This window comes from Phalaenopsis equestris, unplaced genomic scaffold (assembly GCF_001263595.1).
Source record: "Phalaenopsis equestris unplaced genomic scaffold, ASM126359v1 Scaffold000002, whole genome shotgun sequence".
In the NCBI taxonomy this organism is placed as follows: domain Eukaryota; kingdom Viridiplantae; phylum Streptophyta; class Magnoliopsida; order Asparagales; family Orchidaceae; genus Phalaenopsis; species Phalaenopsis equestris.
This window is the reverse complement of record NW_018164444.1, coordinates 76,683,182-76,706,603: the sequence shown is the minus strand read 5'-3', so window position 1 is coordinate 76,706,603 and position 23,422 is coordinate 76,683,182. Positions and strand designations below refer to the sequence as shown.

General features: G+C 34.5%; 1 protein-coding gene across 2 annotated transcripts in view; it reads left to right on the top strand.

Moving 5' to 3' along the window:
• The window catches only part of LOC110022882 (26S proteasome non-ATPase regulatory subunit 9), a 41,305-nt gene extending 28,065 nt beyond the window's left edge, over window positions 1–13,240 (top strand). The window contains exons 5-6 of one of the 2 annotated variants that reach the window (XM_020722030.1): window positions 652–697; window positions 13,067–13,240. In XM_020722030.1, coding sequence (XP_020577689.1) covers window positions 652–673 — 22 coding nt within the window. In that variant the 3' untranslated portion in view covers window positions 674–697; window positions 13,067–13,240. Of the gene's footprint in view, window positions 1–651; window positions 698–11,181; window positions 11,481–13,066 lie in introns of those variants that run through there. The other variant, XM_020722023.1, reaches the window with a different exon arrangement.
• Window positions 13,241–23,422: the final 10,182 nt, after the last annotated feature.

Sequence of the window (23,422 nt, the reverse complement as noted above, 5' to 3'; positions counted from 1 at the left end):
ATATATATATATATATAATTGATTAGTAGTATTTCGAGCCAAAACGAGCCGAACACGAACAAAACAAATTTAATTTAGCGAACGAGTCGAACACGAGCTTCTTAACGAGCCGAACACGAGCTGTTTGAGAATGACGAGCCGTTTTGACAGCCCTAATCTTAAGATGCATGTATGCGAAAATTAGGAAGGATAGATGAATGAATACTTATATGAGTTCTAGGTTTTTACTGGCATTTAAAAAAAAAAACAATAATTATTTAAAAATAAACAAGCTGTTTGAAAATATACAATAAAGGATAGAAAAGGTATCAATTAGATGAGTAAACTTAGGGCCAAAGGATTATGAAGAAATATGTTAATTATAACTCAACTATGATGACGTGGATATATATTTTTTTAAATGAATTTAGAAGAATAGGCTTAACACCTAATGCAACAATTAACAAAAATGAGTCAAGCATGATTATTCATGAATATATTATCTTTGATGGTTAATGCAACTAGAAGATAATTGAAATTGTAGGGATGCACACTTTGTGGAGAACTGACAATTTTTTTCTTCTGCATTGTGATTTATTTGAAGCTCCGTTTACATAAACGATTTTGAGGCTTGGAAAACTTTTTGATGACATTATCTTGTGCTTCTTGCAGATGCCATTTTCGAATTTTATGACAATTATTCAAGGATGAGTAACCGGTAAGGTTTCAGCTAAATGAAAATTTTAAATTCATCCTTTTACTTGTAATGCTCTATTAGCTGCAAATTTTTGCTCCTTTCTTCATAGTTTCCAGCAGGACTTCCTCTAAGAAACAAAGCATGAAACATATAGGTAAATATGCATCCTTACATGCACCAATAAGAAAAGCTAGCCTAACGTAAAATGAGGATACTATTAATGTGCGTTTTAGGGGTTGTTATTCTATGCAACTGTACCCTTATCGAAAGGAGATGTCCTTTCCATAATCATTACTTTAAACTCACAATTGGGACAAAACTCTCTGCCTAGTCCTGATCTTTATTATTGAAATTTTGGATTGTATGCTATGTTTCTATTGAATATTGATTGAAGATATTACAATTTGTTTTTACAGCACAATCCATTCCCCTTTAGGGACGAAAAATTGGCATGCCTGTAGGGTGTATTTAATAGCATGGATACATTAATATGTGGTGAGTAGTTATTTTTATCTTGCAATGGAACCACTGATCCCGGTGATAACACAAGAAACTTCCTTAGCCACCTCAAACGAAATGCTATTTTATAGACGTCTTTTCTAAGGTGGAGCAAGTTTTTTTTTGGCCTTAGTCTGGATACCAAAGAGTAGCCTTGTAATTTATTAACATTCACTAATCACTGCTCGTGATTCGCAGCAATAATTTTTGTAAAGGTTTTAATCATGTTAAAATTGTTGAATTTCAAGGAGAATTTGGAGGAACTTTTTATGGAATCTTTGGCTTGTGAAGGTGAGAAAACTAATCAAAATGAGAACTGTTTTGTTGACTCCCTTAATGGGTAGTTATACATTTATCAATAGTTTAAAATAAAGATTGAAAGCTATTAATTACAAGGAATTTATAAATTAAAGTTGCAATAAAAAGTTTCTGTTTTGGCCAATTGGAGAAAAAGCAATATTTGGCGTTCACCTTTTCATATGTAGTACATGAATTCATGACACTTCTATTTTTTTATTAATTACTGTATCCATCTCTTATATTTTTTATTATTTAGTACATTAATTTGTGGCTCCTTTTATTCTTTATTAAGCAATCCTAAACTTTCAAATCTGTGCTTAACATATGAATGTAGCATCATAATTAGTGGCGCCTAACCAGTGATCTCTATTCGTTAGATGCAGTTCAATAAATGCTATCTTAATGAGAACCAGATTCATCTGAAAGTGCTAAAGATTAATCCTAGAAGAAATCTTTCTTAATAATAATAAAACAAAACCATAAGCACCTTTATACACGAAAAGTATGAACATCATGAAAGATTTAATCCGCTATTTGATTTAATTTTAATCTTAACTCAAGATTGACTCAAAGTCATTTAAACTATTATTATGTCGTATCATGCATCGCCATAAGCCATAAAAAAAAATATTAAAAAAAAATATAAAAAAAGAAAGAAAGAAAAAAAGAACACAAAAACAAAAACAAACAAACAAGCAAACAAACAAAAAAAAAAAGAAAACAAAAACACATAATCATAAGCTGACATGATCTAATCTTATATAAAGAATCATGTTTAAGGATACAAAAGTAAAAATGCTTTAGGTTTATTTCCTTGTGTTTGTATGTGAGTATATATATATATATATAGAGTAAGGAAAGAGCAGCACGTGACTCCCTACGTGTTAATATAAAAAGAAGGTACAAAAGTGAGGGAGGGAGGGAAAATCCCCATCTAAAACTAAAAGGAGGGTCCTAGGGGTTCCTCTAACCACATTACAACTCCACGCCAAAAAAAATGAAAGAAAAGTGATAAAAGGTATTGTGTACCCAAAATACATGAGATCCAATATACCGAAAGAAAAGTATACCCAATATATAGATGTACACCAAAAACAACCAAAAAAATCGAAGAAAGAGATCGAGTGATTCGATGAGTTTGAAGAGACAACATCAACATCCAGTTGAGACCCAAATAAGTCGTGCAAGCCACATGAGAATCCTGCAGAGATCAAAACACAGAAACAAAAGAGAGAAACCACATCCCTTTCCATCATAGAAGACAGTAAACCGAGGAGACCAAGACAAAAATAATCCAGCCTAGGGGCATCCACATCCCCAGCCCCTAAGCAGCTGACAGAAATAATCCAAACCATCCCAATACCGAAGTATGAATACAAAAAGTAGATGATAGGAGACCTGAATACCATAGAAATGTCATATAGCCCATTCCAATTGCTTTGCAAAACAGGGGTCAAACCATTCCACTGAAATTTATAAAAAATAAACAGGGGCAACATATATGCTATCAGGAACCACAACGGACATAAGAAACATCTAACTTGTCCCCAACAACGAATGTGTATAAAGGGGGGGTGGGGGGGGGGGGCCCAACAGTTGTAACTTGTGCTACCAAATATAACAAACCAATTTGCGGGTCTATTCCCCTCACAATATATGAACCTCCAAATAATAGACATATGAGAGGTTAATAGTTTAATCCTCTTAATGTAACCCAAGAGGCATCAGCTCCATTAGCAAAAAATATCAACGAAAATGCGAGAGTCACTTTCAAAAATAATAAAATGCCAACTAAATGAATGAGCTATCATGACAACCGTCAAGATGGCCCGAGCTTCCGCCTCAAGAGGAGTATCAGCGAAACAGGGAGATGAAAAGAGAGGAATACAATCCTCGGTATTATTCCTAGCAATGCCCCTACAACCTACACTGCAAGATTTCCAGCTCCCATCCGTGTTAAACTTTACCCACCCCGTGGGAGGTGGCCGCCATCTCACCAAAACCGGGAGTTGCGGTATCCTCCCCCCAACCATAGTCGTGGACCCCAAAGATTGAAAATAAGTGATGCTCGAAAAGAAGCATTGTTTAGCATTACCCGTCCTCCAAAGCTTATCAACATAAGCAATTATATTTGTAAAAACCATCGTATTATGAATGACTTTACCCTCATGGTTGATATCATTTTGAGCCATCCATATAACTCAGCATATAATGTAAGAGTAAACTTGTAAAAAAATGTTTCTGCTTCCGATCTGGATTACAAACAAGAGTGGTAAAAAAAAGATTCCAAACCAAAGGCCAACCATCCTCCAAATAAACTGTGAAGAGGGACATAATAAGAAAAGATGCTCAATAGACTCCTCTGCCGCATTACACAAACAACAATGTGAAGCAAGTCTCAAACCCTACAATTTTAAAATATCATCACAAGGAATAACCGAATGGAAAATCCGCCAAGTCAGGAAAGACATAGGCGGGGTTAAAGCCCAACTCCAAACACTCTTGGAGCTTATGAAAATTATCTAAAGCAGAATATAATGAATTGGTAATGGAGCAAGAAATAGGAAATTTCAAAGTGGGAGTATCTTGAATTTGAGGCTCAATAGAAATTGTGGTACTAAAAGTAGCTCCCTTAAGTCTTAAAAGGCTAAGGAGGAAAGGGAAATTCCAATGACCATCCACCCAGGTGTCAGAAACCAGAAGGCTAGAAAACCTTGTATCCCTCATATCAAGCATAACATGGGACTAAAAATCATGCCCAAATGAAATATTACCACTCCCCACCTCCCAGTAAATGAACTCCTTTGCCCAATCTTTAATATGAAGCATCCTCTTCCACATCGTGGAATCCCCCAACCTCCAATTAATCAGAGCACGATGCGAGGAGTGGCAATATTTACCAAGCATGAATTTGGCCCACAAAGAATACCATTTCCGGAAATTAAACCATTGCTTAAAAATGTTAATATCAACAATATGATGCAGAGATTTAAAACCCAAACCGCCAACATAAATTGGTTTGCAAATATTTTTCCAAGGCATCCATCTTCTACCTGAATGATACCCTATGAATGATTCTCCAATGATACCCTACCCATAAGAACTTGTTAAAACATCTTTCGAGGCTCAATAGGGTACTCTTCTTAAGTTGGAAAGCTTGAAGAGTATATAAAGGGAGAGATTGCAAAATACTCATGAGTAAAGTAATTCTACCCCCAAAAAAGAGAAAGTTATTTTTCCAATCCAAAATTTTTTTTCGCACTTTATCGACCATCTCATCAAACTGAATCCGTCTTTTCCTGCTCTTAAATAAAAAAAAAAACCTCAGATATTTAAGAGGAAGGGTTGAAAGAGAGAAGCCAGTAAAGTTGGCATTCCATCACACATTCGATTGACTGTGTTCCCCATGTATCAGTTGCATTTATTTGCACTAAAAAGGAGCCCAGAAACAGATTGGAAATCTTCCATTAAACGGTGTACTTTCCTTACTGCTTTTTTGCTAGCATTAGAAAACAAAATCATGTCATCGACATACGCCAGATGCGTAACCAACGTATTGGATATATGAGCATACTGCAAGGTGGGGTTTTGCCTGAAAAGATCATTTAAAAAGCTAGAGAGAATCAAATATCAAAATGAAAATAGTAGGGGATAAGGGGTCACCCTGCTTAATCCCACGACTCGCACTAAAGAAACCCCGAGATTGACCGTGAATGAGGATACTATATTTATTGCAATGAAGCCATGAGATAATTAGTTTGCAAAAATCTTGAGAGAAGCCCCGAGCCTTAAGAACCTGCAAGATAAAATTTCAACTAATCGAGTCATAAGCATTGTGAATATCCAATTTAGTAACCATGTTTCCCCTCTACATTTCTTATCAATATCCTGAATAAGTTTCTGCGCAAGCATAATATTTTTTTTGATCCCTCGCCCTTGAATAAATGCATATTGATTCGAAGATATTCATTTATGGAGATGACGTTGAATCCGTTTGACCAACAGTTTACTAATCATTTTAGATATAACTGAAGTCAGAGAAATAGACCTAAAATGGTGTCAAGTGATTTTTTGAGTATTTTTGGGGATGAGGACAATAGTAGCGGCAGAGAAATACTTCCCCGGGGTCTCACCCTTAAAAAAAACTATGGATAGCTTCCACCACATTTTCCTTAACAATACTTCAACATTTAATATAGAAAGCAAATGTGAAACCATCGGGTCCATGTGCTTTGTTACTATTGATTTCCAAAAGAGCAGAATAAATTTCCTCAGCCGAGGGAATACCACATAAATTGAGATCCTCCATGTGATGACATACATCATCAAATAAATACATCATCAAATAATGAAGCAAAATAATGAAGCATCAATAGAGCCTGAGGTTTCATGATGCTCAAAAAGTTTAGAAAAATAAAGAACAACGCTATCCCCAAGCTCCTCATCCCCAGTGATCCAGATCTCCTCATGATTTTTAATTTTAATAATGGTATTATTGGCCCGTCGTTGTTTAATAGAAACATGAAAATATTTGGTGTTTCTATCTCCTTGAGAAAATTAAAGATGTGTTTGAGGCAGCTTATGCTTATCTAGATAAGTCGTTTATCTGGAAACGCTGACCGCAAAGTTCGACCTGCATTCCGCATTTAGTGTAAAGAATCAACTGTGTTTTCAAATAAGCTACTTAAATGTAATTTCCAAACGGTGAGGGGCGGCGTTTTCAAAACGCCTCCGCAGCAGATAAATTGCCCCAAATGGAGCCTAAGTCTCCCCTTGCTTTTTGTTGCAACAACTTCTCCTCCCAAAGGGAGGCCTCTAATAATTCTTTATTAGCCTCCTGCATTTCATGAATAATATCATCAGAAGATTCATCAAGAGCCTGTAAGAGACTGACCCTCTGTTCAACCCTCTTAACTCTAACATGAACATCTCCAAAAAAACATCACAGTTCCAAGATCTTAAAGCAGAAGCCACATTTTTATGGAGCTTCCAGAGAGTGAACCAAGCGTAGCCCACCTCCTCACACCTCCAATTAGTAGCCATAACTCTAAAAAAATCATGTCTAGCCCAAATATTTAAATAACAAAAATGATAATTGGAGGCCTTTTTGAAAAAATCTGAAAAAATCAAAGGATAGGAGGAGGGGACTGTGATCAGAACCAGATCTGCAAAGATGTTGAACTTGAGAGAAACCATAAGAGGATATCCACAATTGATTAGCAAAACACCTATCAAGGCGTTCAAAAAGCTTGCCGCTTTTCCAAGTAAACTTACAACCAACAAAGCCCAGATCAGAGCTGCCAGGCATGTCCATAGTTTCAGTGGATTTATCCATCAAAGTGGTGTCAACTTTCCGACCACCCAATTTTTCTGAATCATGCATAATCATATTAAAGTCACCTTCCACCAACCAATTCTGGTGAATAAGAGCATTCATATTAGATAATTTGTGCCAAAGATCATATCTTGCCGTGTTAGAAGTCCCGACATAAATGAAAGTAAGACAACCAAAATATTCCTCCATGAAGAAAGAGGTGTGCACAAACTGTTTATCATCAATAACGACATCAACTGTGATATGCTTCCACCAAAACAACCAAATCTTATTTGAGCAATTAGCAAAGAAAGAAAATTTTTTGAATTTACCCAAAATGTGATCATCAGGAGAGGAGACCAAGGGTTTCAAAATAGCAAAAATGCCGACCTTATGAATTCTTGTCATTAATTTAAGTCTACCAAGGGAGTGAGGATCTGCAACTCCCCTGGTCTTCCAAATTAGTACGTTAAATATGAGTAGACATTTTACCCTTCCTAGAAGATCTAGGCCGGGTTTGTCCATTTCTCCATCAGAATAATAGTGATTCATATCCAACAAATTACTCCCAATATTGTGATTTTGAACCTTCTTTTGGCCGCTAAACTTTCTCCGACGATATTTTTGAACATATCATTTATCCCTTAACATTTTAGAAATATTCTCGAAAGGAGTATCAGTAAGAGCATAGAATGATGCGAATATAGAGAGGTATTATCAGGATTCAAAGCATCAAGAAGAGAGGCCGAAGATAGACGAGCCCCATCAGTGTTAGAAAGAATAGGAGGAGCCATCCCAGGCATCACCTTATCATCTCTCCCAACAGGAGATAAAGGTTGTTGAGGAGGCGAGACAAGCCGCCCCTCATGAGGAGCCAAAATAGGGTGTACAGGTAGGTGAGAACCTCGGCAGGAACAACTGCCGGAGCATCCAAAACATTTTCCACAGGGAGCAGAGGCACCTGCTCAACATTTGACTGTTTTGTACCTCCCCATTTCCGCAACTCAGGGTGTAACCGAAAACATTGATATGGGTCGTGGCCAAACATATGACAATGAGTACAGTAAGAAGGATGCTTTTCTAATAGAACCTGCTGCCAGTATCCATTGTGAGCCGAACCAATCCAAACCTCATCAGGTGGAGGTAAGGTAACATTCCGTTCGATTAAAACCCTAGCCATAAACGGTCTCAAGAGATTATAAGTGGGAGCATCAAGTCTAAGGGGTCTCTCGAACATAGCAGCCAAGGAAAACAATATCTCACGGTTAAATAAATGGACCTTCAAAGTTGGGAATCGAAGCTTCAGCTTTGGGATCGAAATTGACTGACCACTTCAAGATTTTCATAGCACAGTTCTCAAACCACACCAAACGCCTAGCAAACAGACGCGTATTGTCCTTCTCATTGGACAATTGAATTAAAATATGTCTTCCATCCAAATGTCCGATCTTCCAACCACTGGTAAGCTTCATAAGTTCAAGTGTTTCCGAAGGAACTTCATCTTTGGATGCCCATACAAAAATTTTCCTACTAGATAGAGACGACAAGAAGAGGCGAGATCGACATTGTCAGAGTCGGGGAGGAAGAGTGCGAGCTTACCCCCTTTCCGGTCTGGACGTCGAATGAAAGTAGTCTCGGTAACCAGCGCAAGAGAATCGTGAAAGGCGAGGGGGAAGCTTGGGACGCCGCTGGCGGTCACGCCGGCATAAGAACGAGCCATGGAGGATGACTTACACGCGTCGCCATCGAATCGCAAACCCTAGCAGAGCTGGAATTGAAAACATCGCGCTTGTATGTGAGTATATATATGCATACATACATATTAAGAAGTTAGGAGCCTTTGTCTTTACATATATTTCACTCTTCATCCATTCTTTTAAAGTTTAAGATATGATGTATCTTTCGTTCTCGATCCATTCTTTTAAAGTTTAAAATATGATGTAGTTAAAGTCAACGTAAATATTAATCAATAGTTATTTTCTAGCTACTTTATGTCTTAATCATTTAAAAAATTAGTTTCTCTCTATATTATTTATATCACTGCAGATTATTGAACAACTTGAAAATGTCTAACGATAACATATTCATGCAAAATAGACCATGGAAAAAATACAAGAAGCTAATTAGGCCTGTGATGGATTAATTATGTGTTAGAATTATTGGACTGTAACAATTTCATTGTTTGAAGGAAGATGAGAAGTGCAACTTCAATTTTTGAAGCCTAATAGCGCAAATCTAAAAATTTTATACTCGTCGGATGTGAAAATTATGTGCATTGATATGATTTTGGTTTTATTTAATATTTTAAATCTTTTTTTTAAAGCATGAGAATAATAGTGATCCTGCTGAGAAGGGCTTCATTCTGTGTTTGTTTGGTGTCATTTTGTCTAGTGGATTGTTCTATGTTAGTTCTGGACAATAGTTGGTTTTTTTCTTTATTGTTGTCTTGGTGACTGGTTAGTTGTTTTTGTCCAGTCACTAGCTTGGTAGTTTACTATTTGCCGTATTTACTTGTGTCACCTTTTTTTCTCATCTTGGTCTGGGCTAGCTCCTCCTGATTGTGGCTGAACCAATTGGAAGTAATTTTTGTCTCTTTAGGAAAATATTAATTTTTAGGATTGTGTCCACCCTCAATTTTATAATTTTGCCCACCCTTGATAAAAATATGCCCAACTTAGCCCCTTGTTTGCTTCTATTTTCCTAATTTCTTGTATTATTTATACTTATATTTTCTAATTATAAATTTGATGGTATTATCTCACTAGTTGTTTGTTTTTTTTTCCTCTAAATGTATTAATTTTATGTATTTTTATTCATTCATTTATTTATTTATTATTATCGTCATTTAATTACCGTATTATTTATATATTTAAAATTCCCCCCCCCCCCCCCCCCAAAAATCGCGGAGGAGGTGTTCGCCTTGCCCCAGCATGGAGTAGATTGTTGCAATGGATTGCTAGTTAATTTGGTAGTCGTTTACCTCATGCAAAACATGAATAATTGATGTTGGATGTTTTGTTGCTGGCAACTTATTCATTACATATGGGATCTGATATTTTCTTTTGTTGCTGGAGTTCGATTGTTGTTTTCTTCTGCGGCATTTCTATTTTGACATTTTTCAGGTGGGCTAATTTTCTGCTTCTATGACACTAGTAGATTAACAAATAGGCTGTTTATAGGATTGGCAGAATTGTGCACTTGGTGTTTGGAGATTGGAAACTTGTTTCAACTATTTTAGATTTTTTGGAACTACCGAGTATATTGTAGTTTCATTTATAAATAGGAAGTCTCTAGTTATATAAAATTCAAATTTGGCTTAATACAATTTAGACTACTCATATTTATTCTTCTGGAGATAGACTTTTTGAGCTTTGAAGTTGTTGCAACTTTTGGGCAAAAGTTTTCTCCACATATTGGCATAAGTTTTAAGATCTTGGTTAATTCTATCCTTGCTCTTTTCATTAATGCACTTTGAAATTGATTTTTTCATGCATAATTAAAATTTGGTCATTTCCACTATTATATGGTTTTGCTTTTTGGTATTTAAGTTTTTATCATGCCTAGTTTGTTGCCTTGTTCTTAGATCTCTTGTTTGATTTCAGATTTGGATGATCTTTAAATTATCATTCGGTACAATTTTTTTTTTTAATGATTTTCTGTTTTCTGCAAAAGATACAATTTTTTGCCTTAAGATTTGGTGTACTGAGAACTTTGGCCTTTTCTGTTTCCTTTATCTTATTCTATATTTGCATTAAAAAATCAGAGAGCCTAAAACATCTTCCATCACCTAAAGTTCAAAGCAAGTTACGTTTCAATCTAATAACTTTTAGCAGCTGGAATGATTTTCCAAGTTCTTCAAGCTTCATATTGAGATTCCTAGAACCGTGAATCGAAAATTGGGGGAGAAATTACAAAAAATGCACGTAGCATAATATCCTATTACATGAACAGAAATTTAACTTCCTAATGAGGAACGAGAATCATTAGGTGCAGTAATTTCCTCTCCATTAACTGTTCTTCCCTATGCCCTCCAGACCTTCCCTTACAATATATCTTCACTCAAAAGGCTGACATCCAGATTCGGATTGTCCCATTTTTCAGTTTCTTTAAATGCTGCTTAAATTTCGTCGAGTAGCAAAATAAAACATTTATGTATTCACCGGCTGTTACCAAAAGGCAAAATATAAGCAGTAAATCTGCTTACATTAGAAGCGTTGCAATCCATTGCTGATCTGTTGCAGAAAATAAGATTCTTGCCACTCTGTACTCCTTCGAATAATGGAACTGTCTATTTATTTCTGCATGAAGTGGCTTCTCTTATAAATGATTAGTCATTTCTATGACTTTTTTTTCGCTGCTGATTAAAAATTGTTGTATTTGGTGTCCTTTGCAGTAAGAAATATTTTTACTGGTGAAGTTGTGGCTGTTATGGACCACTTGTGGTTGCTGCTGCTACTTTTTCTATAAATTTGAAGAAAGACGTTCGTATGCTTTTTTTTTTACCTATTAACTCCAGTATTAAAGTTGAAGAAAGGGACTTTAATCAGTGCTTGCAGGTGTTTTTATGGGTTCAGCTTGTCTTTATGAATTGTCTTTTCAATGTATCTTAGATATGCGGACATGTGCTGATGGAAATGTAAGGTGACACAGCTGAACCTTTAATTCACTATGCACCTCATGTTGTGAAGAGAATTGAGAATGAAGGTCATTTTCTATTTGGGAAATTTACATACTAGGACAAAATTTTTATGTTTTTACATATCTCACACCTAAAATTTCATATTTACATCTCTAACATGGTGTTTTAAACTTATGCTTGACGGCATGAAAATATGTATTTTACTTTTTAAAAAGTGGCAATAGTACAAAATAGTACTATTGCCACTTTATTTGAGTGATGTGTAAATATACAAATTTAGATGTGAGATGTGTAAATGCATAAGAATTGTTGGTTATGTATGTAAATGCCCCTTTTTATTTATGGCTAGTTTGTGGATGTTTGAGGGTTTTAGAGTGGAGACATTAATCCTCCCATTATTGAAAGCAATACTTCTCACTCACATCCCTGTTTGGGGCAGCTTATAAATGCGGGCGACATTTTGAAAACGCCGCATTACCGTTTGGAAAACACGTTTTGGCAGCTTATTCGAAAACGCGGTTGGATTTTTACACTAAATGCATGTCGTGGTTTGAACCCTGCGGGTCACCTGTGGGCCGCGTTTCAGGATAAGTTGCTTATCCGAATTAACACAAGCTGCCCCAAACGCTATTATCTTCTTAAATTTTTAGGCTTTTGCTTGATCATCATTATTATCTTCAACTTTATATCCAATGTTTGGCTTTGGCTTTGGCTTTATGATTTCTCATTTTTCTTTCATTCTTATTCAATATTGTATGAAGTATTGAATTTATTTTGTGCTGTAATATTTTTTGGTATACATTTTTAGTTCATACGTTTCTGAAGCTAGTTTTATCAACTCATTTTTATCTGTGCACTGTTTTTGCCTTCCTAGTCTTTGATACTTGATCTTATGAACTCATTTTGTGATGCATTTTATTTCTTTATCGCGTATATTCAAACCATTAAATTTTTGTTTTTCATCAGTTTTCTTTGATATATTACTCTCACAGTCCTTTTAATATAATCATTCATGATTTTTCACACATTCAGCTCAACATTTTAATTTCTCACATGGTCACACCCACAAGTACATTCAATTTCAGCACTTTTTTGGTAGAAGATTTACATACAAACCATTCAATCCCCATGTATTTACATATCTAACAACTTCAATTTTTATATATATGTGACCTTACTTATACATTAAAAGGTGTATTTCAGTTTTTAGAAGTGAAAATAGTTGTATTTTTTATGTGATATGAAAGATTTGGGTGGTATAAATGCTAAAAAGTAATGTTTAGATGTGAGATTATGTAAATACATAGAAATGCATGTAAATGCCTCCTTTTTTTTTTCATTTTTTGTGATATGCCATACATTTTAAGACAGAATGAATGTGTCAAGTTTGACTAAGTTTTAAGTTCCTTTATCCATACATTTATGGTATTTATTTTTCAGTCATGCTAATATGCTGTTATGATTTGAATTAATCATATATTCCAAATGATGAGTAAAATATTTCAATAATTAGTAGCTATATTCCAAAAGAAATTAATATAGCTAGAAACAGCTTGGCAGTTTATGGCACATTGAGAGTGTGGGGGGTTTAGGTAGACCAATTCTGACTCCTGACTCCTGACTCCTGCTTATGAATTAGGGGCTTCTGCTGCAGCAATCTTTTTGACTGTAACAGTAATAAATGATGCCCATGTGACAAAAGCTAGGGCTGGAAGGCATCCAAGGATGTTAAGAGAATATAATTTTTGTGAAATTTTAGCTCACAGTATATTTGTCTAAGTTTAGTTTAGAATTCAGGACACTTTCTCAAAATTTGGTTATTATTTCCTGACTCCTCTCCTTATTTTGTGAGACAATGATCATAAAGTTTATGGGGAATAAATTGAGAAATTTACATGTATATGGCACTGTTTCCTATGTATGTACATTGCTAATATATTAAGTTTTGTATTTATATTTATAACAATTTGATATTAAAAATTTATGTATGAAAAGGTGCATTCACTTTAAAAATTTTGAGTGATATTTATGTAAATATGAAAGATTAGGTGTTAGATTTGTAAATATATAAGAAATGTGTGGTATGTATATAATAATTTTTGTAAGATGAATGATTTTATCTTGCCAATGATTAGAATTTTTTTTTTTTTTTTTTGTGAGTGAGAGCAATGTCTTATTTATTGAGTAGAATTTCAATGAGACCATGACAGGAAGTTTTGTACCTTTAATTATTAATTATTTCGTTCTGGATTGTTTTATATATCTTTGTGTAGGGCTGTTAAAATGGCTCGTTGTTCGCGAACAGCTCTTGTTGTTCGGCTCGTTTGCTAAGTTGACGAGTTGAACACGAATAAACATTTGTCCTTTCGTATTTGGCTCGTTTTGGCTTGAAATATTACTCATTAATTATATATATTTATGAGTAGTATTTTTAAAAGAATTAGTTAACTACAAGGCTACAAAGTTATAATCAATTAAAAGTATTAATTAAAAAATAATATAAAATTATCAAAATAGATTGAAATGATGTTTTAATATAACTAATAATTTTTAAATCTTACCCTAACTCTTAACATCTTATGGTTATCTGATTAGGATTGTCAAAACAATTCTTTGTTCGTGAACAACTTGTGTTCGGCTCGCTAAGCAAACTAGCCGATCACAAACATTTTTTGAGCTCGAAATATAAACGAGTCAAACAAGAGCTGAGCCTGGGCTTGCTCCTATTCTGCTCGTTACGGTTGTCTTTGTGCTTCATGTCTTATTTAACAATAACGTAGTGAGTGTTTGATTTCAATTTAATCAATAATAAATGGAATTTATTTAATAAAAGTGAATTAACATGTTATATTCAGCTGAATAAAAGGGTAAAATTATTTTTTAATTCAATTATTAAGTAAAAATCACTATTAATGCCTGAACTAGAAGTAAGCATTGCATGACTGGAATTTGTTGAATTGGTCAATAGTAGGTTTGGGTATAAAACCTTGCGATTTATAGTCTCAGCTACTCCTTCAAGTGGCATAAATTATTGCTAAGTATGGAAAAATAATCAGAAGGGAAAGGGGCATTTACATACTACTCTGTTATGTATTTAGATGTTTTAACGCTTCAATTTTACTTTTTACATTTATACCATTCAAAAGTTGCATGTAACATAAAAATTATCACTGTTTTAATTTGAGGATCTTACATACCATGCATTACGAATGCCGTAAATTATTTATCACTCACACCAAATTTCAATTTTACGTATCACGAACTCTGTTATGCCTCTAACGCTTTCGTCGTTTCACTCTGTTAGAAAAGAAGTGAAACTTCGATTTCAACAAACTTGTATTCAAATTGACCGGTTCGACAAGTCAAACTCAATGACATTAAAATTGACATCATTCGAGTCAAATCAAGTTTAGATCAAGCCATTAAATCACTTTTGAAAGCTTTTGGTAGTTAATTGGATGATCAAATGTGTTATAAATCTGATAAGTTTATAGTCAAATCGAACGTCTTGATAAGACGAATCAAACAAGTCCAACAATCTCTCAATTATGACATCATTATGATGCATGAATGTCCCAAAAATGGCATTTGATCAAAGGATTCATTATGGGCCGTCTGATAAAATGATTCAAATTCTTGTCTTATTTATAAGGGATATCACTCCCAAACTCTATAAATAGAGCTTTAATCCTTTTGTGAAAGATGAAGAAAGAGCTAGACCTAAACCTGGATCAGTAAAAGAAGGAGCCAATTTCCAGAGTTGTTCTAGAGTGAAGATGCGACGATCACTCTCGTAGCTAATGACAACCGTTGACCACCGCCACTTTGATTTTCATCGATCATCGTCGGCCGCCTCCTGCTCGTTTCCATCGGTGAACCGTGCGGAGTAATGACGTATGTTGTTAAGTAAGGAAGCACATTACAGAGCAACACAATGTCTTGAATATTGTGCGACAATGTACCTCAATGAAGATGAACCCAACTTTTGGTGATAAATCCCAATAGCAACTACTCTCGTCCATTGTGCAATAAACTCTTCTGCACACGGACAGTGTACTTGGAGGGACTTTATAACCCTTTCCTATATGTGGGACAAGGGTTTATACTTGTACTCACATATAATGGATCATTCTGACTGGGCTAGACCCTATGATTTTTTTCTTTTTGGTTTCTCCACATAAAAACTTTTGGTGTCTCTACCTATTATTTTTATTATGTATTTGTGTTGGATTTTATACAATTTTAAAATGCTAAATAATCACTCTACCATCACGAATAATCCAGTACACAACAGTTTGGTCTCATCTATGGGATGGAAAATCCCACAATCAAATTACTTGCAACACTTGCTAAATGGTCACCAGGTGCAATACTCGTAACAACGGAGCATCTATTATAACACCTACCATTCTAGGGGACGGCCACGGACCAGGGATGTCAAGCCTTTGCCTCTTCTCACCCTGAAATATATTATCTTGCTGGCGAAGGTGCCTCGATCCCCTCTTTGGAAGACTGGGATGGAGGAGTCTCAAATTGAGATTATTCAGCTCCTACATGAGGCTTGGCAATCGATGCCTGTATAATTATATCAAGCATGGTTACCATAAAGTCAATGATTAGAAGGAAATGTCCTGTTTGAACATACTCGTGATGAGACTCTTGCTCCATTAGGCCTGGTCACCAATCTCATCGATACTGCAAGTCTCACTCATCCATCACGTGCAACTAAACGAGCTGATAACCTTTCAAAACTTGCAGGAAACCTGACCCAACCGCGTCATATTGTTGCTTCTGATATTATAATCGATGATGAGCTATGTTGTCTGGTTCGAGAAGAGTTCCCTCCAGGAACAGAGATCGTTTTTCCACTCGTTGTAATTTCCATGAATCGTCACCCTTGATTGAGGTCGTTCTTAACACCCCATCCTAATGTGTTTCAAGCCCCCTAGTATTGACTCATACATAATGGTAACTAACTCTTATGAATACATTGATCATTATCAGAACATCTTGCACATCCATCATAGTGTTCATGTGCATCACTAGACAAAAAGCAATCCAGATTTTAATGTCGCACAAGAGCACAAAAAATCATGTGTGTTCACTTTCAAATTGAAACTCATTGTTAAGCTCTACTCACGTGTGCAATTCACCCACCTCACTATATAGTAAGATCATATAATTAATACCTAATACTTTATCTGATCCTCCACAAAATATAGATGGAGTCAAGATACCTCACGCTAAACGCTTTAGAAGTATCCAATGCTGGCGCTGAAGGACCTAATTGGTTACCGCCGAATCTCTCTTGACTGACGCACTCACAATCAGCAGAACAACTGTCATTCGGTAATGTTGCCGCAGTTAAATCATTCACACCCTTATTGCCTCCAGCGTTATTTTTAAATTTCTAACCTCAACGCGCACGCCAACGTCACTAAGGGTTTGTTTGGGGCAGCTTGTGCGTTTCAGGATAAGCTACTTATCCCAAAACGCAGCCCGCGGGCCGACCGCAAGGGTCGACCCGCGGCCTGCTTTAAGTGTAAAAACTCAAATGCAGTTTCGGATAAGCTGGTGAAACGCGTGAACCAAATAGTACGGCGGCTTTTTGAAAACACCGCCCGCACTTATAAGCTGCCCCAAATGGACTCTAAAGGTCTGTTTGGCGGGCGGTTTTGACTCAATGCGGTAAAGGTCCGTGAATCTCCGCTGTTTGGTTTAGCTTCCCGATTTAAGTGGAAAGTATGCCGCGGATCTAACCCCGTGGCCTGCGTTCGAACGATGGATTATTACGCGCATTACCCCTTCGTCGCTCCAGTTCGACGCCGAATCCCTCGCATTTTGTTGCTCTTCTATCATTTTTCTTTCGGCGCTATATTTTCTTAAAATATAAATTACGAAAATTTACATATATAGCATCTACTTTTTATCTATTTTACTTATTTCAGACTCAAATTTTAATTTTTACAAATTCAACCTATTTTTTTTATGTTAAAAAAGACGTATCAATTGGTGAATTACACTATTTTCATAACTAGGGTGTTTTAAATGTAAAAATAAAAAAAATTGGGAATAAGATAGGTAAATACATAAGCATTGGAGGCTTTATATATAATCACAGTAAAAATTATAACTTTCATTTTTTTATGTATTTATACATCTGACATCTAAATTTATTTTTTATATTTATACTATTTAAATCATTTATATCACATAAAAACATTAAATTTTCAATTTAAGAAAATGTAAAATTAGGTATTAGATATATAAATAGATAAGAATGTAGTGATTTGTAGGGCAACGAGCCGAGCTTGAGCGAGCTCAGACTTGGTTCGTGCTCGGCTCGTTTGAAATAGCTCGTGTTAAAAATTGGCTCGTGTTCGAAATTGACTTGTGAACAATGTGTTCGTGTTCGGCTCGATTTAAATATTTGTGTTTGTGTTCGACTCGAAATTAGCTCGTAAAAATTAATTTGAAAAAAAATTGATGTAAAGTGTGGGATTCGAACCTGAACCAAATGTATACCAAAAAAGATATTAACCACATTACCACACAAGGAGTTATAATTTAATGTTAGATATAAATATATATAATACATTATTATATAAATAATTATTTAAATTTTTTTTTTATTTCGAGCTAAAATGAGCCGAACACGAGCGACCAAACAGTTGTTCGTGTTTAGCTCATTTACAATTTGAGCTTTACAAACATGTTTGTGTTCGACTTTTTTATTCAACGAACAAGCCGAACATGAACATGAGTTGTTGTTTGCGAACTACGAACTTTTTTGACGGCTCAAGTGATTTGTACGTAAATTTTCTATTGAATAAACGCTACACGAACATGCTTCTGCGGTCAACCGTACTTGAAATAATGAGCCTGAGAGGGTAGCATATGTAATAAAAGTCAAGTTCAGGGGCATAACTTGCTTGAACTCGTGGACTTCACTAATTATATGCTGCTAAACAAATATCCACTGGTGGGCCATGATTGCTTAAAAAACTAATATATAGGGGTATTATGGGTATTTAATACCTAAGGAGTAGGATGTATTAAATAAGACAATAATTGATTATCATCTATAAATAAGATTTGATGAACTATAAAAAAAATCAACCAATTAAATAAATATTTTTATCAAATATTTAAAAGAAATTTTAAGATTGTTTTTTGATACTATTGGAACATCATTTTCAATAAATTTAGAGTTAAAATGAATAAATTTATAGTTTAATAATTGAAAATTGATATTTACAAATATTAAAGGCAATTTTGAAAGATATTCAATATTTTAATAATTATCACTTATGAAACAAAATTTCTAAAAAATATTAAGTAATTTAAAATATTAGTGTTTGAGATTTGCTTCTTTAGGTGAGAAAACTCAAATTAAGCCTTAATTAATAAAATTAATTAAATTTTATATTTTTCATTATTAAAAAAAATGACTATTTAATAATAAAAAAAATACATAAAAAAAGATGTGCATATCCAACACTCTTTTAATTATAAGGGAAATTTACATAGTAGCACACAATTATTATGTATTTACATATCTCATGCATAAACTTTCATATTTACACATTGTTAAATCCTTTTGAGACAAAAGGGTCTTGTATTGTTCATGAGTGCATAAAACTTGGTAAAAACCTTGTATGGAAGAGAAAAAAATAAGAGAAAGAGAAAGAGAAAGAGAGTGGTATGTTAAATTCTTATCTATCTTCGGTGAACTGGAAAAGTCTGGCTCATATAAGGTTCTCTAAGTTATAAGATTTTATAGATAGAGAGAAAGAAAGAAATTCCCTTTAGTAGGAAAAAAATTAGAGAGAGAATCCTCTATCTCCTTTTTGCTTTCTTTTTATACACAAGAAAAAAATGATATATAAATAATAAACAAGATACAACTTGTATTGTACGACACAGTTTTTTGAAGCCGTGATGAAAAGATCGCAATATGGGCGTCAGGCAAAGTTGGTTCAATGCTCATCTTTGTTGTCTAAATGAAAAAATTGAGTCTCAAATGTCGGACAACATTTTTAATAATAGATTGATAGATATCATTACTAATTATGACGATTTTCTCCAATAGTTGCTATCATACAAGTGGGTTAGGTTGTCCTTTTGAGATGAGTGAATATAACAACTTCGACATGTGAGCTCGATTCAACCACTTTAGCAGGCGGATTCGATTCATACACTTCGTTAGGTAGACTCGATTTAACCACTTCGGTAGATGGGTTCGATTCAACTAATTTGACAGGGTTTTATTAATTAAATATAAGTAAAAAATTATTTGTATAGTCATATTTGTGGATACATTCAGTTTTTCAATTTTCTCGACTCTTCAAAGGGAATTTCACGAGAAGAATGGGAGATTGAAAAATTTTCTAGTTGCTTGATCGACCTTCTTCAGAGATCTTCAAGGCAAGAATGCAACATGTCTTGGGGATCAACCCTTTTCACTTAGGGTACTCATTGGTTGATTATACAAGGAATTAGATTCATTTTTACTCATCAATACATCGGGACTGGACTTCGCCTAGGTGCACATCGTGCTTCCCTTATAGAGAGAAGTTTCTGAATTTGTGTTAGCGAGGTGGATCAACTTTTTCCTTAGACACCATGACCCCCCCTGCTGGAGAAGGTTGATTTGAAATTTACATTTTGCCTGTCGGATCTTTTTTATTTTGATCCTTGATTTTGCTTGAGCAATAATGTTAAGTGAAAGTGAATTTGAACAGGTCCCACTTATGGATACTATTTTGGTACCTCATGTGAACTACTCAAAGGAAAATCACAGAAAATAAGTTAAATGTTATAAATAACATTGATTATAACATTATGTGTGATACTTCCTTCAAGTTTCTTATAGTGACACGAAATAATAAGTTCATGATGAGAGTTCTCCCTTTAGAATGTTGAAGAAACCTGTAATCTCCTTAGGCTTATCTGAAGATATACAATGAAGGGAAAGTTCAACAGAAGAGGTATAATTTTTTTTGTCAAAATCTCATTTGTTAGAGAAGGCTTCTCTCGATTTGAATGATCCGATAGAGGGACAACTTTCCATCATGCCTGAGGAGCAAGGAAAACCTTCTATTTTGGCTCTTATAAGTCGTGACCTTGTTGTTGAGTATCCTTTAATTTGTATTCATGAATCTTTGATTTACAAGTTTCAAATCATGCCCCTTTTGTAACTTGTGGTGGTAGTGGTATTGGTGAGACTAAGGATTAACAACCCTGTCTGGGAGAAACACATGAGGCTCTCATGACCTATTGTCGCGGGCAAAAAGGTAAGTTGAAGTGATGATATCCCCTTTAAAAAAAGTAACATTAAACAATATTGTCAATATGATACTTTTTCCAAGCCAAATATGGTAACTTTTTGCTTTTAGAGATATTAATGAACTCGTCCAAGGAAGGCCCGAGACTAGAAAACACAGAGTCTGGAATCTTTCTGCTAATCTTCACCTCTAGTGGTTCTCCATTTATTAGAGGGATCTTAGAACCAGTTACTGAGGGGACTTTTTCTTGTCAAAGAGATTCCACCAGTCCCCAATCACATAATCAACTTTTTCTCTAACTCGGAAGATAGAGATAGGTTGACTGATTATGTTGTGATGCTGCAGAATAGTCTGTTGGATGCATGAGGGCGTATTTCTAATTTATAGGCTGAAGGACTGACAATTGATCAGAGATCCGAGGAGCAGAGAAAAGAGTTTGAAATTTTGGTGGCAGATGGAAGCCATGGATGCTGAGCTAGTGTATTAAAATGAGCTCAAAATGGATAGTGATGTGCATCATCGAAGGATGAAAGCTACTGATGTTATGCTAACGTATCTCAGATAGTGTTTGGAGCTAAGCATTCCTGACAACTTCATGGCCAGAGGTCAAATGGTGCTTTGATGCTTTATCTACTCATAAATCATTAATATGAAATAAATTAAAAAGAATTATTTGTATAGATTCTATGGTTGATTATGTATCAAGTTATCTTTATATAGAGACTTTGTGAATTTTGTACTTATATTCACAAATAGTAATCAATATTTTTAAAACATTGTCTCTTTTCTTGCTAATATATTGCTTATCATTTTCTCCTTCATATCTCATAATTTATAATTTTGTTTGAGGTATGCACTTGTTGGACTTCTTTTTGAAAAGAGTCATGTGATTTATATCCTTTGAGGGGGAGAGAGATCAGGTAAAAGGAAAGAGAACTTATTGTTAATCCTCTTTTCAGCTCTCAATATGGCATCCAGTTTAGAAATAAGAGCAACATCTTTTATCTCAGTGAGATATCAAAGGAGCTCACAAGTAAGTGAAGAGCAGGTGGCTCGAGCCCAATCAAAGAGTGTTTTGATATTGTTGTGACCTTAAAAATTGCAAGGAGAGAGGAAAATCTGAATAGAGTATAAGAACATAGAACATGTTTTTCTTGAGCAATTTAGTTTTAGTTTGTGATTCCCATTATGTTCAAAGTTAATTGATATTCTAAAATTATTCAATCTTATTCTTGTTCATATCAGCCTTAACATGAATGTGAGCATGTTGGTGGTTCTTATGTATGCTTATTCAGAGGTACTAGTATACAAACTTATTTTATGTAGTATATCATCTAAATGAAGTCAAAGGTCTACTTACAAGTGCCCAAGCAAGAGCCCAAGCAAGTGCCGAAATAAGAGCCCATTAAAAGCCGATCACAAGAGCCATATCAAGAACAAATACTTAAATTTTATTTTATTATTTAAATTTAAATTTTAGTTTTTAGAATATTTTATTTTTCAAACCTTAAGGGTTTTATGGTTGGTCATAAAAAAATATTAAATTAGAAAGGTGGATTGTTCCTTCCTTCATTAATGGCCACATTCCACCATTCAAAAATTTATCCACCTTTTATCGACTTTTTTATCATTTTAATCCCTATAAATATGACTAATATATAATATTTTTGAACAGTTATTAAATGAAATATTTGAGTGAGGATTTTCTCTATTGTTTCTTGGTGCTTCGTGACTTCAAGTGTTGCATTTTCTTTGGTAAGATTATGTATTTATCTTTATTTTTCTTTTGTTATTCATTAATCCTTCATAACACTTACTCTTAAATTATTCACTCATTTTTATCCATATCTTAAACTTCTTATAATATTAACAAACTAACAATCAAAGCCTCACAATTATTATAAATCCCTATCGACCAAACTTGATTATAATAAAGTCTAGTATTATTCTCTAACCCTCAACACCATTGTAAACCTATCGAAAACCACCCGTATTCTCTAGATCATAAGTACACATCCTAATCTAACATCTAATAATTTTTTTAGACATTATCCAATCTAAAAGAGATATTTCAAATCAGCCTAAACTAGCCTAATCCCAACTAGTCTTGGTATTTTAGTTACTATCCTCTCATAAATCTTTTAATATTCCACCAAAACCTCCACATCACATATTTAGACCTAAAACCAAGCATAAATAGTAAATTTTAGTACTTTATATCATAAAAAAGGCCACCCACCTCTATCATATTTGGTATTAGGGTGAATCTAAAAATGATCTGATTTGGTCAAAGTTTTTGGACATCTATGAAGGAATTCTTTGTGATGGACTTGTCTCTACAAGCCTTTGAGTTGGTGTCGGCACTATTTTTGGTGTGGGGTTTGCCCGTAAGAAGCTGTCGGCCATCGGAATTTGAAATCCCGTTGCCCGCTTCGGAAGGACGTTTTTTTTAAAAAAATTTAGTTTTGAAAAAAGATGAAGTCAAACTGACCCCATAATTTTCATAGTTTAGATGAAAGAGCGCTTTATCTCAAATCATGTATCTATCCCGAAGGATGAACGCAAGAATTGAGAGTGAGGCTCGATCAAATAAACTAAAGAAAGTTATGACATCCGTTTGGTCTGCGAAACCAATGTATTGACCGACAAGTTCCCCTATTTAATATAAGGAATTAAATAGGGTTTATATTGTGCTGGGTTCGGGAAAA